This window comes from Stegostoma tigrinum, chromosome 27, assembly GCF_030684315.1.
Source record: "Stegostoma tigrinum isolate sSteTig4 chromosome 27, sSteTig4.hap1, whole genome shotgun sequence".
Taxonomy (NCBI): Eukaryota; Metazoa; Chordata; class Chondrichthyes; order Orectolobiformes; family Stegostomatidae; genus Stegostoma; species Stegostoma tigrinum.
In genome coordinates this window covers 42,575,454-42,593,161 of record NC_081380.1, presented here as the reverse complement: position 1 = coordinate 42,593,161, position 17,708 = coordinate 42,575,454, and the positions used below count along the sequence as shown (strand labels likewise).

At 41.6% G+C, this 17,708-nt stretch overlaps 1 protein-coding gene across 8 annotated transcripts in view; it reads right to left on the bottom strand.

Annotated features, from left to right (window-relative positions):
• Positions 1-17,708, bottom strand: part of vmp1 (vacuole membrane protein 1) — a 163,163-nt gene that overhangs the window by 81,630 nt on the left and 63,825 nt on the right. For all 8 annotated transcript variants that reach the window (XM_048556798.2, XM_048556807.2, XM_048556800.2 and 5 more), the window contains one exon: positions 3,318-3,482. In XM_048556798.2, the coding sequence (XP_048412755.1) occupies positions 3,318-3,482 (165 nt within the window). The remainder of the gene's footprint in view (positions 1-3,317; positions 3,483-17,708) is intronic.

Sequence of the window (17,708 nt, the reverse complement as noted above, 5' to 3'; positions counted from 1 at the left end):
AATGGTCATTCTTTGTATTCGAATTTAGAGAGACAGTATTGTCAAATATGCATTACCACAGAACCAATTTGATATCGTTTTCAAGAGCTTTACACATGCAGATTTTTCTAGTAGAGTTTGCTGTACAACAAGGCAGGAGTCTGGCCAATCTTTCATGCTTTGTACAGGGTACAGAATTGTACTTGCAGCTCGAGCATGACATTAGCCGAGATCAAATAGCATATGAAGTGAGAAAACCTAGAAACAAACGCAATGTGTCAAAGATTCCCAGCAGACCTTCAACTCTCTAATTAAATGTTAAATCATACATCACAGGAGACCACTCAGCCCATCGCAAATACTTAGGTCTTTGAAAAGGCTTTCCAAACGTTTTCCTCACGATCCTAGATTTTCTCATAGCCTTTTGACACTCTTCTCCCTATCCAATTCCATACTCCATCTTCCGCTTCTGTCTCATATATGAGATGTTGCCCAAACTACAGCACCCTCCATGAGCATTTCGTACAATTTATTTTCTGTTTGAAAAGTAGATGAATTTATAGTTACTGAGTCACAGTCATACAGTATAGAAACAGACTCTTCGGTCCAATTCATCTGTGTCAGTCATCCCAATCCGACCGAGCCCCATTTGCCAGCATTTAGTCCAGATCCCTTTCAACCCCTTCCTATTCATATACCAATCTGGATGCCTTTTAAATGTTGTAATTGTATCCACCTCCACCATTTCCTCTGGCAGCTCATTCCATACACACACCGCCGTCTGAAAAATTACCCTCCAGGTCCTTTTTAAAGTTTAAAGTGAGAGGGAAAAATTATGTTCTCCAGTATTGGACTTCCCCATCGGGGGAAAAATTATCTTGGCTATTCACCCTATCCATGCCTCGTGATTTTATAGACATCTACAAGTTTACCACTCAGTTTCCAAAACTTCAGGGGAAAAAAATGCCCCGGCCTCGTCAGCCTCTCCCTCGAGATTGAACCTTCCACTCCCAGCAACATCCTTGTAAATATTTTCTGCACCCTCTCAAGTTAAACAACATCCTTCCTATAGAAGGGTGACCAGAACTGTACGCAGTTCCAAACGTGGTCTCACCAACACATAGCTTCGCATGTATAAAGGCATTGACCAGGAAAAGAAATGATATAAAGTTTGTTTTTAGAATTTTCTTTTTAATTTGAAGGTGAAGTTTCAAACACAAGTATTAGTGATGGATTTTACATGGAGCTGCTCGTCAAATCACAGGACCTTTCTTTTGCTTCTCTGCTTTTGCAGGAATTACTGAGGAGCCTATCAGCAGCAAACGTGACGGAGAACTTTTCTGTCATTCGAGGAGCAGCAAGCAGCCAGAGACATGGAGCTGTGAAGGCGAGTAATCTGGCCAGGTCTGCAACTAGGCAGCTTTCAGGGAGACTTTGACTTGGGGCAAGGAGGCGAAGGAGATGATTGCACCACGAGGAGAATGCAATGAGTGTCAGGCGGCGGAAGGAACTGCAAATTAGACCATGACAGTGAGTGGTATGAAGACGACAGAGATGACAGTCTGGCCACCTCGTTGCTCCCACCACGCATTCTTTCATTTTTGTTAAAATCGCCTTTTACCAAAAAGTATTTAAGTTTCTCCAGAAAGAAAAACATGGCCACTTTCATTTCCATGCAAAAGTCATTCTGGTGGAAACTCTGGAGCGCCAAGCCCCATTATGTATTTCCTTAGATTTAAAAGGGGAAAAATAAGACAGACAGTTTAGAGGGGTCAGGCAGGAGGTTGCAAGCTGCAAGGGATATACAGCAGAGAGTGAGAATTAACAGGGATGAGACAGAAAGAGGTAAAGGAATGAAAGTGTGGGAGAAGGAAAGGAGATCTGATTTGATTTATTATTGTGACATACCAACAGTGAAAAGTACTGTATTGCACATTAACCAGGCAAATCATTCCTGCATAGGTACAGCAGGGTTACAGAACAGAATGCAGAATATAATGGTACAACAACAAAGAAGGTGCAGAGAAAGATCAACTCTAAGTATTTGAGAGGTCCATTCACGAGTCCGATTAGTGGGGAAGAAGCTGTTCTTCAATCTGTTAGTATGTTTGCAAACTTTTGTACCTTCTGCCCGATGGGGGGGGGGTGAAGGAGAGTACAACCAAGGGCAGGAGGGATCTTTGGTTATGTTGGCTGCTTTCCCAAGTCAGCACTAAGTCTAGACTGAGTCAATGGAAGAAAGCAGGCTGAGAAAGGAGGAAACTGCAGGCTGAGAGTCAACTCACTTCTGACCACCATTTTCCTTTGAATTACGCTAAAGACTGCTTGGAGTGGCTCCACAGGAGACAACCCAAGATCAGCACTAAACTTAACCCCTTAGCTCAGCCCCAGTCACCATCCCTTTTCCCAGTGATTGTAAGTTGGAGCTGATCTTTTTTCTCACCAGCGTGGCTTCTTAACCAAAATCAACTTGGTCTTATTATTAAGCTGTACTACTTGGCACTTATTGAAAAGGTTATTTCTATCAATTACTCATTTAAATAACCAACTTATTGCCTTTGAATTATTTTGTTTAAAGACATTCATGGTTGTCACAACATTGCCCATATGATACAGAAGCAGAATTAGGCAATTCAACCCATCCAGTATGCTCAGCCATTCAACTGATGTGTTTTTCGCTTCTATTCTCCTGCCTACAATACAATACTAACCAAGAACCTAACTATCACTGTTTTAAATATATTAAATTATTTGGCTTCCACAGCCTTCTGTGGCAATGAGTTCCACTAGCCTCTGGCTGAAGAAATTCCTCTCATTTCTGTTCTAATGGGTTATCACTTCATTCTGAGGCATTCTGAAATTTGCTCACTGACACATTTTCTGTCTTTGCAGGGGGAGGCAAAGTTAAAAGTACCCACTCCCAAAAGGTTAGCTACCTCTGTCCTGCAGAAATTCCTCCCTATGCTATTCTGGATCCCCTCCAATACTCTGGACCTGAACAGCCTCCTGAGCTACAGAAGACCTGGATGAGGGTGATCAAAAGCATATTGAATTATTTCCATTCTCTACCTGTTTTCATAAGTCTACTTCCAAACTACTATCCCCTATACAATTCCCCAATTCGAATTCCACACTTCATATACCCCTACCCCAATCTGTCATCCCCAATGCCATCGGCCCAAATTTCATAATCCCTAATCCAATCTTTTAGCCCAATCCTGCACCCCAATCTCCTATCCCAGTCATACACTGCTTTAAGGAAAAGTGTATCTTAATATTACACACTGAGGCAAGACACCAATAAAATTGACAAGTAAATTAGATGATGGGAGTCTTACCCACATGCAGGCCTCCAGTCTGACTTTGGAAATAATGGCCCATAGTGAGATTGTCTCTTCCAACTTCTCATCTGGACAGATTATTTTATCTGGGTATGGAGGTTCCGGGAAATTCACAGAGTTACATTCATAAGCAGCCAATGTCACTGAAGCGATATGTGGACCCTGAAAATAACGTACAAAAAATCATGTTTGATTATGAAACAACAGAACTGTCATTTTCAGAACATCAGAGCTGCTAAACTACGTCAACTCTTGCATTTAAGAAAACTGATCACTTTTCAGATTAGCTAGATGTCTAAAAGGGATCTTTAAAATGCAACAAATACCTGAAGCTTATTTTGGGGCAAGTCTGTGATCTTAATTATGTTACCATCAGTGCAAGTTGTACAGCAAGAGAATGAAAGGGAAATGAAGAAAAGAATGCATTCCAAACCAAGCACAAGATGAAGAGAAAACAATACACATGAAATCGCCTCAAATTCATTTCTATTATTTATAACTAGGCATACAATCTTTAATTATAAGCACTCTTTTCTTTAAAAAAAGACGCTAACCTTATTGCCAAATAAAAGCCAAAAGAACTGCAAGAGCCGTAAATCAGGAACAAAGAACTGAAGCTGCTGAAGATGCTCAGCAGGTCTGGCAGTATCTGTGAACTGAAATCAGAGTTAACGATTTGGGTCTGGATTTTGAGGAAGGGTCACTGGACCTGAAATGTTAACTCTGACTTCTCTTCACAGACACTACTCAACCTGCTGAGCTTTTCCAGCACAGGGCAAGAGTGATAGCTGGGAGAAAGGCAATTAGCCAAGATTTAGAATGCATAGGATGGGGGAGGAAACTGCAGGGACTGGACACAATTGAAATGTGCAGCTTGTTCAAGGGACAGCTACTGCGTGTCTTGGTAAGTATGTACCTGACAGGCAGGGAGAACGTGGTCGAGCAAGGGAACTGTGGTTTACTGAAGAAATTGAATCTCTCTTGTCAAGAGGAAGAAGGAGGCTTACGTAAAGATGAGGCGTGAACTCTCAGTTAGGGTGCTTGAGAGTTACAAGTTAGCCAGGAAGGACCTAAAGAGAGAGCTGAGAGGAGCCAGGAGGGGACATGAGAAGTATTTGGCAGGTAGGATCAAGGAAAACACTAAAGCTTTCTATAGGTATGTCAGGAACAAAAGAATGACCAGAGTAAGATTAGGGCCAGTCAAGGACAGAAGTGGGAAGTTGTGCATGGAGTCTGAGGAGATAGGAGAGGCACTAAATGAATATTTTTCATCAACATTCACACAGGAAAAAGACAGTATTCTCCTCAACAACACTGAGATACAGGCTGTTAGACTAGGTGAGATTGAGGTTCACAACAAGGTGGTGTTAGCAATTCTGGAAAATGCAAAAACAGCAAGTCCCCTGGGATGGATGAGATTTATCCTAAGATTCTCTAGGAAGCTAGGGAGGAGGTGGCAGAGCCTTTGACTTTGATCTTTATGTCATCATTCTCTACAGGAATAGAGCCAGAAGACTAAAGGATAGCTAATGTTGTCCCCTTGTTCAAGAAGGGGCGTAGAGACAACGCTGGTAATTATAGATCAGTGAGTCTTACTTCAGTTATGGGTAAAGTGTTAGAAAGGATTATAAGAGATAGAATTTATAATCATCTAGAAGGAATGATTTGATTAGGGATAGTCAACACGGTTTTGTGAAGGGTAGGTGGTGCCTCACAAACCTTATTGAGTTCTTTGAGAAGGTGACCAAACAGGCAGAAGAGGGTAAAGCAGTTGATGTGGTGTATATGGATTTCAGTGAAGCGTATGAGGAGGTTCCCCATGGAGGCATGGGATTGAGGGCGATTTAGCGGTTTGGATCAGAAATTGGCTATTTAGAAGACTACAGAAGGTGGTTGATATGAAATGTTCATCCTGGAGTTCAGTTTCTAGCGGTGTACCACAAGGATCTGTTTTGGGGCCACTGCTGTTTGTCATTTTTATAAATGACCTGGATGAGGGTGTGGAAGGATGGGTTAGTAAATTTTGCAGATGACACTAAATTCGGTGGAGTTGTGGATAGTGCAGAAGGATGATGCAGGTTACAGAGGGACATAGATAGGCTGCAGAGCTAGGCTGAGAGATGGCAAACAAAGTTTAATGCAGAAGAGTATGAGGTGATTCACTTTGGAAAGAGTAACAGGAATACAGAGTACTGGGCTAATGGTAAGATTCTTGGTAGTGTGGATGAGCAGACAGATCTCTGTGTCCATGTGCACAGATCCCTGAAAGTTGCCACCCAGGTTGATAAGTTTGTTAGGAACACATACAGTGTGTTGGGATTTATTGGCAGAGAGATTGAGTTTCAGAGCCATGAGGTCATGTTGCAGCCGTACAAAACTCTGGTGTGGCCGCACTTGGAGTATTGCATACAGTTCTGGTCGCCGCATTATAGGAAGGACGTGGAAGCACTGGAAAGGGTGCAGAGGAGATTTACTAGGATGTTGCCTGGTATGGAGGGAAGGTCTTATGAAGAAAGACTGAGGGACTTGAGGCTGTTTTCATTGGAGAGAAGGTGGTTAGAGGTGATCTACTAGAGACATACAAGATGATCAGAGGATAGGATAGGGTGGACAGTGAGAGCCTTTTTCCTCGGATGGTGATGGCTAGCATGAGAGGACATAGCTTTAAATTGAGGGGTGATAGATATAGGACAGATGTCAAAGGTAGGTTCTTTACTCAGAGTAGTAAGGAGATGGAATGCCCTGCCTACAACGGTAATAGACTCGCCAACTTTAAGGGCATTTAAATGGTCATTGGATAAACATATGGATGATAATGGAATAGTGTAGGTTAGATGAGCTTCAGATTGGTTTCACAGGTTAATGCAACGTCAAGGGCTAAAGGGCCTGTACTGCACTGTAATATTCTATGTTTGTTTTGGTGCACTGATTGCCAGCATTTTTCCAAGAGACTGTGTTTTAGAAATAAATCACTCTGCAAATTACAGAATCTGTATGAATTATTTTCTGCTTGGCTTGATGTACTTAATGTAGGGGTCAATAAAGATGTATTGAAGTTGCCCTGTTGTGCAGCCACTTTGATATTCCATGTACACCAATCAGCAGCCTACATGGATATGAGTTTGCTCGCTGAGCTGGAAGGTTAGTTTTCAGACGTTTCGTCACCATTCTAGGTAACATCATCAGTGAGCCTCCGATGAAGCGCTGGTGTTATATCCCGCTTTCTATTTATCTTCCAGCTCAGCGAGCAAACTCACATCCAGAACCTCAACCCGAGCTACAAATCTTCTCAAAAACTCACTAGCATGCCTACATGTCAATTCCTGGTTTTGGAAGTTAATGCCGCACATGGACCTCAGATGTCCCTGCACAGTAAAAAAGAATTAGGGTGTACTGGTTATATGTAAGCTGCAATTCATGGGATCTCCCTCTTCCTTTCTTAATGATTCATTAAACATTAATCTGTACATATTAAACAGACACTTCATTATAGTTAATTCTGGAGGAAGCTGTAAAGGAGCAAAAGAAAATAAAAATCCACTTGTCCTACAGAATATCCCAAATCATCAGTCATCATTATGCAAGTACAGTAGTTAACATGGGACACACAATCCATGAACAGTAAACTGAACAACTAGAATGTGCTTTGACAGCATTAGCTAAAGGAGGAATGCTGGACAGTTTGTGAAAAACAGACTCCAGTTGGAACAGTCCATGACATCTTTGCTTTCCACTTGAAGAAACAAACATGCCTCATTATTCTGCATCCAAAACATTTGCACATACTATTCAGCTGAGTTTGTCTGCTCAACTTGTCAGAATTAGACTTGTACCAAGAAATTCTGACTCAGAAGAAGTATGCACTCTCTTTGCACTTGTGTGCAAAGGAACACTGATCAAATACTTGAGGGCATTGCACACATGACTTGGGAGCAGGCATATATTCTATTCAACTGGAGCCTGGTCTGTCATTCAACAAGATTGTGGTCTCAATTTTATTTGCCTCTATCAACTCCCTTGTCTATGAAATGGCCATTAATTTGTCCTTGAACAAATTCAGACTAGCCTCCACTGCTTTTGGCAGGGTGGGAGGTGGAGGTTTGGTTTGGGGGGGGGGGGGGGGGGGGGGGTGCGTACATATTAATGACCCTAATTGAAAAGCTAGTTCTATTCTTAAATTTGTGCATTAACAGACAAAACTCAAAACCTCAAGACAGTAAGAACTGCCGATGCTAGAGTCAGAGATAATACAGCGTGGAGCTGGAGAAACGCAGCAGCCCAGGCAGCAAAGGAGCAGGAAAGCTGACATTTTGGGTCAGGACCCTTCTTCAGAATTTCATCAAGACTGCTCAGACAGTGCTTTCCAAACACATGACCACCAGCACACAGAAGGCAACGGCAACAGATACGTGGAATACCACACCTGCAGGTTCCTCTTCAAAGCATCTACCACCCTGACTTGGCAACCCAAAACGTCAGCTTTCCTGCTCTTCTGATACTGCCTGGCCTGCTGTGTTCCTCTAACTCCACACTGTGTTAAAACTCAAACCACTAGTTATTCTTAAAAATATTAGAATTTAATAGTATTTAATCCTATGAATGCAGTCCCCAACAAGGATTTAATCCCTCCTGTCTGAATTTGGTATTGAAAGCAATGCTTATCTTTTATGTACACATTTCAGAAATACCTTTCAAAAGGGTCTAGGCCTGAAATGTCAGCTTTCGTGCTCCTAAGATGCTGCATGGCCTGTTGTGTTCATCCAGCTCCACACTTTATTATCTCAAAAATACCTACGTTGTTTGTCAACCTAAATTACTTGCACACATGTATACCTCAGATGTGAACTAGTAGCCTTTACTTTAGGTTCAACAGACAGCCAAATTTCAGAAAGCTACTTTCTTCTAATCTAGATAAGCAGAGGGATAGGGAGATGAAGTGCGGGGGGTGGGGGTGCTGCTCAACTTACAGGAAACAATCAAAACAGAAGCTACCTCATTCATTTTTATGTATCCTCTGGAGATCAACTGGGCTGGTGTTGCAGTGAATAGCTGACGGTTCAATGTGTTTTAACAGGTAAAGTCACTAGATTCCTACAGGATCATACAGCTACTTTCTCACTGGACAGACATGATCATCGTGAGTTTAACCCAAGGGGCACCATGCCTCAGGTAAGGAACGAGATTGAGGAGGCAGTAGCTTCATGGTAACTTCAGCTAGGATAGGAATTGAACACGTGCACTTGACTCCCTGCATTACAAACCAGCCCACCCACATGAGCGAACTGACCCATTTGTGTTTTATGCCGAGATGCTGACACAGAGGTAAGCTTCACTCAGCATGTGCTACTACTAGAAGACTACAGGCAGTTGGGAATCAGAAGTCCTAGGGATTGGTGGTTCTGTGGCCTTGGAAAAGGTAAGAGTTAATAGCCAGCCCTGGAAAGTAAAGATAGTTCAATGCAGCTGAAATTGGCCAGGGAAGCTGGGTCAGGCCAGGGGTCAGGGAAGTGTATCCTTTTCTAAGCAGAAATCATTCAGGAGGTTGGATGTCACTGGCTGGGCTATTACCCATTCCTATTTGCCCTCGAGAAGGAGGGGATAATGAGCTGTCTTAGAACATAGAACAGTACAGCACAGAACAGGCCCTTCAGCCCACAATGTTGTGCCAACCATTGATCCTCATGTATGCACCCTCAAATTTCTGTGACCATATGCATGTCCAGCAGTCTGTTAAATGACCCCAATGACCTTGCTTCCTCAACTGCTGCTGGCAACGCATTCCATGCTCTCACTACTCTGTGTAAAGAACCTGCCTCTGACATCCCCTCTATACTTTCCTCCAACCAGCTTAAAACTATGACCCCTCGTGTTAGCCTTTTCTGCCCTGGGAAATAGTTTCTGGCTATCAACTCTATTTATGCCTCTCATTATCTTGTATACCTCAATTAGGTCCCCTCTCCTCCTCCTTTTCTCCAATGAAAAGAGACCGAGCTCAGTCAACCTCTCTTCATAAGATAAGCCCTCCAGTCCAGGCAGCATCCTGGTAAACCTCCTCTGAACCCTCTCCAAAGCATCCACATCTTTCCTATAATAGGGCGCCCAGAACTGGACACAGTATTCCAAGTGCGGTCTAACCAAAGTTTTATAGAGTCTTCTTGAACTAAAACCAAACAGACTGCAATAAAAGATCTACAATGCCATTTTAGAGGCAGTTCAAGGATTTTAAACTCAACAATTAACCAACGGCAATATATTACCAAATCAGGGGTGTAGATGCTTTGAAGAGGAACCTGCAGATGTGATGTTCCACATATCTGTTGCCCTTGCCTTCTAAGTGATGGAGGCTATGGGTTCAGAAAATGCTGTCTGATCAGTCTTGATGAAATATTGTAATGGTACACACTGCTGCTACTAAGCATCAGAGTGCACGTGTGTAGATGCACTTTGTCCTGGATTATATTGAGCTTTTTGAAGGCTGTCAAAGCTGCACTCACCCAAGCAGGTGAGAAGTATTCCATCACACTTCCAACCTGTCCAAACTGTATACAAGGCACCAGTCATACGTTGAGTTACTCACTGCGCAATTCCTAGCCTCTGGTCTGCTGCTGTAGTCATAGTACTTGTATGACAAGTCCAATTTAATTTCTGGTCAAAGGGAGTTCACAAAAGTTTGGTAGGGGATTCAGAAATGATAATGCTGTCGATAAAATTCTTTAATGGTCACTACCTGGTAATTGTGTGGCACAATTTTAACTTGCCACTTGCGAGTGTAAACTGGATGTTGTCGAAGTCTCGTTGCATGTGGACATGAATTACTTCAATAGCTGAGGAGTTATGAATGTGCAATGATCAGCACCAATCAGCACACGTCCCATTTCTGACCTTATGATGGTGGGGTGGACGGAAGAAGACCACCGTTGAAGCAGCTGAAGATGGGTGGTCTTAAGATGCTACACTGAGGGACTTTGGTGCAAGTGGCAGCATCCCCGCTTGTGGGTCAGGAGGTTCAGGCTCAAGTCCCACCTCCTCCAGAGGTCGGTCATAATATATTTGTATAGGTTGATTAAAAATATCTAGGGAGGAATACCTGCAGGGATATCCTGGTGCTGAGATGACAGCCCAACAACTACCACCACTGTTTTCTTTTGTCCTGGGTATGTGTCTCAACAGCACAATGTTTTCCCAATTTCTATTTGCTCCAGTTTTGCTAGGGCTCCTCGAATCCAAACTCTCAAATGTGGCCTTAAGTGTCGAGAGTAGTCACTACTAACTCAATTCTAGAATTCAGTTCTTCTGCCTCTGCTTCAATTAAGGCTCAACACATGCAAGAAAGATTGGTGTTTAGAACGTCAGCTGAAGCTAGCTGACTGATTAAATCTGAAATTGTGCCAGTAATTTAGACACAGAAGCATTCTCAAGATTCCCAATAAACTTGGGTCACAGAACAAGAGACTGAACTACTAAATATGAACAGTGAGCCAGAATCAGAGACACTGAGGGCATTCCAGGACTAGATCTTTAAAAAGAAAACTTGGGACCCTTTCACAGCAGGCTGAATTTTATAAAGATTCTTTCAACCCATTGTAGCACTCACATCTGAGTGAAATCTGCCCTGAACACAACAACCATTTAAAGTGTAGTCTCTGCAGTTTTCAACCATGGTTTCTGTTAGCTTTTATTCAAGGCAAGGTTACCAAAGTCTTACCAGATCATAAAGCTGCTCTCTCATTAGGAGGACACAACTGACAGTAATTTAGAGATAGTAGGAACTGCCGATGCTGGAGAATCAGAGATAACAAGGTGTAGAGCTGGATGAACACAGTAGGCCAGGCAGCATCAGAGGAGCAGAAAAGCTGACATTTCAGGTCTGGATCCTTCTTCAGAAATGGGGGAGGGGAAGGGGACTCTGAAATAAAGAGAGGGGCGGGGGGAGGTGGATGGATGTTGGATAAAAGGAGCAGATGGGAGAGAGAAGACGGACAGGTCCAGGAGATGAGGACGAGCTGGGCTGGTTTTGAGATGAGGTCAGGGGTGGGGAGATTTTGAAACTTGTGAAGTCCGCATTGTGACCATTGGGCTGCAGGGTTCCCAAGCAAAATATGAGGTGCTGTTCCTGCAGCCTTCAGGTGACATTGTTGTGGCACTGGAGGCCCAGGATGGACATGTCGTCTAAGTAGTGGGAAGGTAAGTTGAAGTGGTTTGCAACCAACCTCCGCTTGGTTTCCACAATGTCGAGGAGGCCACATCAGGAACAGCTGTTACAATACACCACATTAGTGGATGTGCAGGTGAACATCTGTTTAATGTGGAAGGTTTTCTTGGGCCTGGTATGGGGGTTGATGGGGGAGGCGTAGCACTTCCTGCGGTTGCAGAGAAAAGTGCCAGGGGTGGTGAGGCTCGTGGGGAGTGGGGAGCGGACAAGGGAGTCGCAAAGAGAGTGGTCCCTCCGGAAGGCAGATAAGGGTGGGGAGGGAAAAAATGTGCATGGTAGTGGGGTCAGTCAGCAACATGTTGAAATTTATCTTTAAAGGACATAGTTGCAAGAAATTCAGAAAATAGTGTCAACTCTCCTTCAGACAGCACTTCAAAAGAAACAAAAGCAAAATGGGGAATAATGTAGTGTATGTGCATTTCCAAGGGACATGAAATAAAGGTGCCATGTAAAATCTTAAGATACTGGGGGCAATAACAGCGACGTTAGAAAATTGGCTAACTGGCATAAATTGAAGTTTGGATAAATGGGTCGTATCTATGCTAGCAAAGATGCATTACAAGTTGGCATCTCAACTACAAACAGTTGTAATATTTCGGATTAGAGGTCTGCTTTTATGGATTCAAGTTTTGACTGTAAAAAGCAAGCAGTTAATAAAATCAAGTTTGCAATGGGATGTGAATTAATTATGTGGGATCAACATTGCTAGATTGAGTATCATATAGGATATGTGAAATTGACTTTTTTTGGCACCACAGCAAAGCAGGGCATTATCTAAACGGATGCATTCATTAATCATAACAGCATGAGTTGACACACACTGTCATGTCACACACATCACAAAAGTAATAGTTGGAAATACACAAATAGTGGAAGGGAGCAACCCAGCTCTTAGCACTCCCTGCCATCAGTCAGTGACAACCAGAGGCGCTGAACCTTCTCTTCCTCCAACTCTGCACAGACTTCGATGCTTCCTGCAACAACGTGGACACTGGTTTTACCCGATTGGTGATATAGCATATCATTCTGGTATAACTATTCCATATTTAAATCACACAATGTCACGGTACAAAGGAATCAAAGTATATTTGTGCATGGATCCCCAAGTTAGCTCGCAGGCACAGCAAATAGGTGGAATCTGCTAATAGTGGGGGAAATGCAGGCAGTGCATCTGATTGATTTCTAGGAAGAAAGGGTTGTTTCCTGAGGAAAAAAATCAAGCACGTTGGGCCTTGAGTCAATGTGGAGTTTAGAAGAACAAGAGATAGCTCTTGAACGAGATATCTCTTATTGAGATATCAGTTGGGACTTGACACCACACCTCAGGCAAGGGGTTCTCAGTGTAAAAATTAAATGCAAGGTACTGGCATCACTCTGCATCACAAACCAGCGTTCCAGCAAACTGAACTGACCAACCTCCATCTTTTTTTAGCCTTATGTTAAAAGTGAATGTCAGAGTCCAAGCTGCATATACAGTGTTTTTGCTTAATAATCATTACTGTTCTTGTTCACTACAGCCAGCTAGTCATTATTGCTTTTGGTTATGTTGAAGTTTGTATAATAAACATCATCTAGCATTTCAATTCAAACCTTGAATCATGCCAATTATGTTCTTACCCTAGATTTTCCAAGCATTTTTTTTAAAAAAGATTATGCTCTATTACCAGATCCTAACAAAAATCTGGGCTTGTCCAGTATTCTTATAACTGGGATTATAAAAGGTATTTACACAGCCATCGTAAAAGGTTACCCACCTCTAAGTATAATCTACAATCGCTTTTACAAAAATTTAAATTAAAGAAACTATTTTCTCTATCAATCGCAGTTTTGCTGGATGGCTTGGAACTTTTCTTTTGCCATTCTTTTTAACTAGCCATCAAAACAGTCTACCAGGCAGACATCAAAGCAGATCATCGGTCAACCACACTGCCTCGCTCTCTAATTTTCCTCTGGACAGTGCAATCATTTCAATGGCAGAAGTTCCACATTTTTTCCCCCTTTGGAAAATAAATATAACCAATATTTACATTTTACATTTGCTACATCACTTATTGGCACTTATTTGAGAGACAAACATTTTTCTCATCAAGGGCAGTTCCAAAGCCCTAAGTACTCATGACTGTTACAGCTCTGTTGGAACAACTCAGTTTATAAATGACGAGTTGTTTCTCTGGAAAACGTAATCAAACATTTGAACAGCAGCTTCTTAGAAGGGTTATATACAGCAACATTTACAGAAGCAATATGCAAAAAGGAACAATAATATTTCTATATTACAAACTTCTCATCTTTAATAACTGTAGAAACAAAATCTCCCTGTGTCTAAGGTATCAATTCTGAAAGCAGTCTTCTCCCTTTAAGCCCTGTTCATCTATAAAACACAATGGCTTCAATACCAAGTCTTAACATAGTCCTAGTTTAGCTAAGTACAGTAATTTTGCATTTCATTTAAGAAACTGAGTGTTCAAGCCTAATTCAGGGTTCATATACCTAACATAGGTCAAAACTCCCTTCTAGTACTGGGGAAGTGGTATATAATTGTCATCTATTCAACATCTTGTCAAAGTCCAAGTCTTTGCCACTTTCTCAGGTGCTTTAAATAATTCTTAAGTAAACCATGTATTTGAGGGGAAGCAACTTCCTCGTTTCTCAAGTAACATTAAATGAACATGACCAAAAACAAATCAAGTGATTCATTTGGTGTTTGGTGAGGCTACACAGAGTACAAACAGGCATTTTATTCAAAAATCCCATCATTTTAGAGACTATAAGACCATAAGGCAAGTTGCATGGAATGTGTTCTACTGGCCTAGCTTGTCAAAATCAGCATCTGTGCTCCATACAAGCATCCTCTCACCCATCCTCACATAGCCTTATCTACAGCAGTCTGTCCAAGGGGGGAGCTCAGTGCCACCTCCAAGGGCAAGTAGGTACAGGCAATAAATCCAGCCAAGCCAGTAGTATCCATGTCTCATGAATGAATTTTTAAAAATCCTTCTATTCCTTTTCCCCCTTATGTACTTATCTTACTTAAATGTATCTATACTACTCAACTCAAACACAGACAGTACATTGCACATTCTAACCTTTCTTTTTGAGTAAAGTTTCTCCTCAATTACCTGTTGGGTGTGTGATGGACTACCTTATATCTTTTACTTAGTTTTGGACTTCTTATTAAAACGGGAAAATAAGAATATCTATCTCCATCCTTTTAAACTCTTTCATTATTTTGAAGGCCTCCCCCAGCTCAACCTTTGGGATGTTCAGGCTTTCTGCCAAGTATCTTCACTTAGTATCATGCTCATGAATTTTATTTTATTTGCACCTTCACCAATATCTGAATATCTTCTGCACACAACAAAAACCCAGAACAGTACAGACTACAAGGTGATGTAATTCAGATTTTCTACAAGCTTAGAACGTTTGTATTCCCTCTCAATTCCAACCCTCTAGAATTAAACCTAGTTTTCAAAAAGAATGTTTTTTTTTCATCTAATTCTACTTCTAGCATTTTGTGATGGATCTCCAGATGCCTTTGCTACTGTGCCTCATTTAGATCATTAAGCAAGATGTAGATATCTTCCTTAATGTTTCCATACGCACCACTTCACGTTTATCTACTTTGAAATTCATTCACAACCTATGCCATAAGCTTAAGAATATCTCCCTGCGTTTTCTTGTATTGAATTGCTTACTAAGCAACAAAGATTTCTTTTCTTGTTTCGTGCTTCCCTTAACTTTTGTGCACTTAAACATACATTGATGCTACTTGTAATAGAGTGCACATAAATAAAGAATGCTAAATCTCAGATTATAAAATCATTCACAACATGTGGGATTGCAAAAAAAAATCTAAAAACACTACTTAAATTCAATCATATCCTGGTCAACCTTTTCAGGATAGCACAATGACAGATTTCTCTTAAGTAAATCTGTGCAGCACCGAAGACTGTTCTTAAAAGCTTCTAATAGCCCATTGTTAAATATATTGAAGTCAACGAGCCTGAATCCAAGGTTATCAGAACTGCTCACCCTTGATCAGTTCTTCAGCAGATCAAAGTAAGAACAGTCAGCATACTGTGTTCAATTGTTATAAAATTGGCTCAAGAGCCTGCTAATCCCCAAGTATAAATGAAGTACACGCAAAAGACTGCCGACTCTAATTTATAACAGATGGATAATCATATTTCTCTTATATTTGCACTATGGAAACTGTTAGGTCAACCAAAAACAGACATTATAAACAAAGCTGGCCACATGTTTTGTGGTTTACCATAAAGACCATTGGCAGGAGATTAACTCTGCTTATAACAGTATTCGGGGTTTAAGTACTTAACTATTTTGCTGTTTGACAGAAATTGTATCACTCTATTTTTCATTTCTTTAAAAACAATTCTTTCAACATCTGGATTTCTTCTTTCAAGCTGGGATAGAATTGGGGGTGGTTAGAAGAAAAAAGACAAAATGTACTAGAGAGGATCTGATTTCACAAAAATGATGTGGTGCATGAACAAAATTGCATGATCCAACATGATTTATTTCATTGTTTATGAACTTCAAATGATTTAGCAATGCAAGGGCTTTGGGTCCATAGGTTAGAATGCAATGGATGCGTTGATATCAGTAGGTTGTTTTATCTTGGTTTCAGATTCTCTACTACCTCCCCTCACACTGCAGTGTCATTAGTTTTCTACATTTTTCCATCTCCTGATAGTCAATACTGACTTCCCAATTCCTATGAAGCTGTAGCTGTTCCTCTTCCTCTATGTTCCATTCCTAGAAGTGTAAAATGGCATTTCTGGCCAGCACCTTCTGAAAATTCAAGTTTCAGCCAATGTAAAAATCAAATGCTGGTTACAATAAAATTACGCAAGCATTGATATATTTTGAAGAACACATTGTGGAATTTTGTGGGCTTTTCTCAAAGACAGCTTTGGAACAAAGGAATATCAGAGTCATAGAGATGTACAACAGGGAAATAGACCCTTCAGTCTAACTCGTCCATGCTGACCAGGTATCCGAGATAAATTTAGTCCCATTTAGCAGCATTTGGCCACACATCCCTCTAACCCTTCCTTTTCATGTACCCATCCAGATGCCTTTTAAACGTAGTAAGCATACCAGCCTCCACATTCCATATACACCACCCTCTGCATGGAAGTGTTGCCCTTTAGGTTCCTTTTAAACCTTTTCCTTCTCACCTTAAACCTATGCCCGATACTTTTGGATTTATCCACCCCACAGAAAAGACCTTGTTCTAACAGCCATACTGTTTTTTTTACAAACTCACTCTCGTCATGCTGGAAATATATCTTAATAGCAAGCCATTCATCACAGAACTGTAAGGTGCCAAAAGCAGCTCTTAATATAGACAGCATCTTTCAGCTGTCATTTTGCAAATTTTACAAAAGACGAAGGCCTATAATTTGTCTCCTGTAATGAGTATTAAGGCTCTCTTCTCACATACTGTGACTCATTTTATGTATATTTCTGTGGTCAATACACTTCAACAGCTGCAGAGAGTAGCACCCACCCCATTAACTGAAAACACAAAGATTAATCCGACGAGAGATAAAGTACCAACCACAAATAAACTCAACTAAATCTGAACAGAGTAGCTCTCAATCAATAATCAGAAACTAGTCAAAACCTATGTCTCTATTTGATTGGAATGAAACACAACAAGAAGGCTTTTATACCAAAAAGGGGGAGTTTGGGTGAATCAGTCCCACAAGTCCCTAAACAGACAAAGGGGGTGGCCATGGGCACCGGCATGGGCCCCAGCTATGCCTGCCTCTTTGTAGGTTACGTGGAACAGTCCCTCTTCCGCATCTACACAGGCCCCAAACCCCACCTCTTCCTCCGTTACATTGATGATTGTATCGGCACTGCCTCTTGCTCCCCAGAGGAGCTCGAACAGTTCATCCACTTCAACACCTTCCACCCCAACCTTCAGTTCACCTGCGCCATCTCCAGCACATCCCACACCTTCCTGGATCTCTCGGTCTCCATCTCAGGCAACCAGCTTGTAACTGATGTCCATTTCAAGCCCACCAACTCCCACAGCTACCTAGAATACACCTCCTCCCACCCACCCTCCTGCAAAAATTCCATCCCCTGTTCCCAATTCCTCTGCCGCATCTGCTCCCACGATGAGGCATTCCACTCCCGCACTT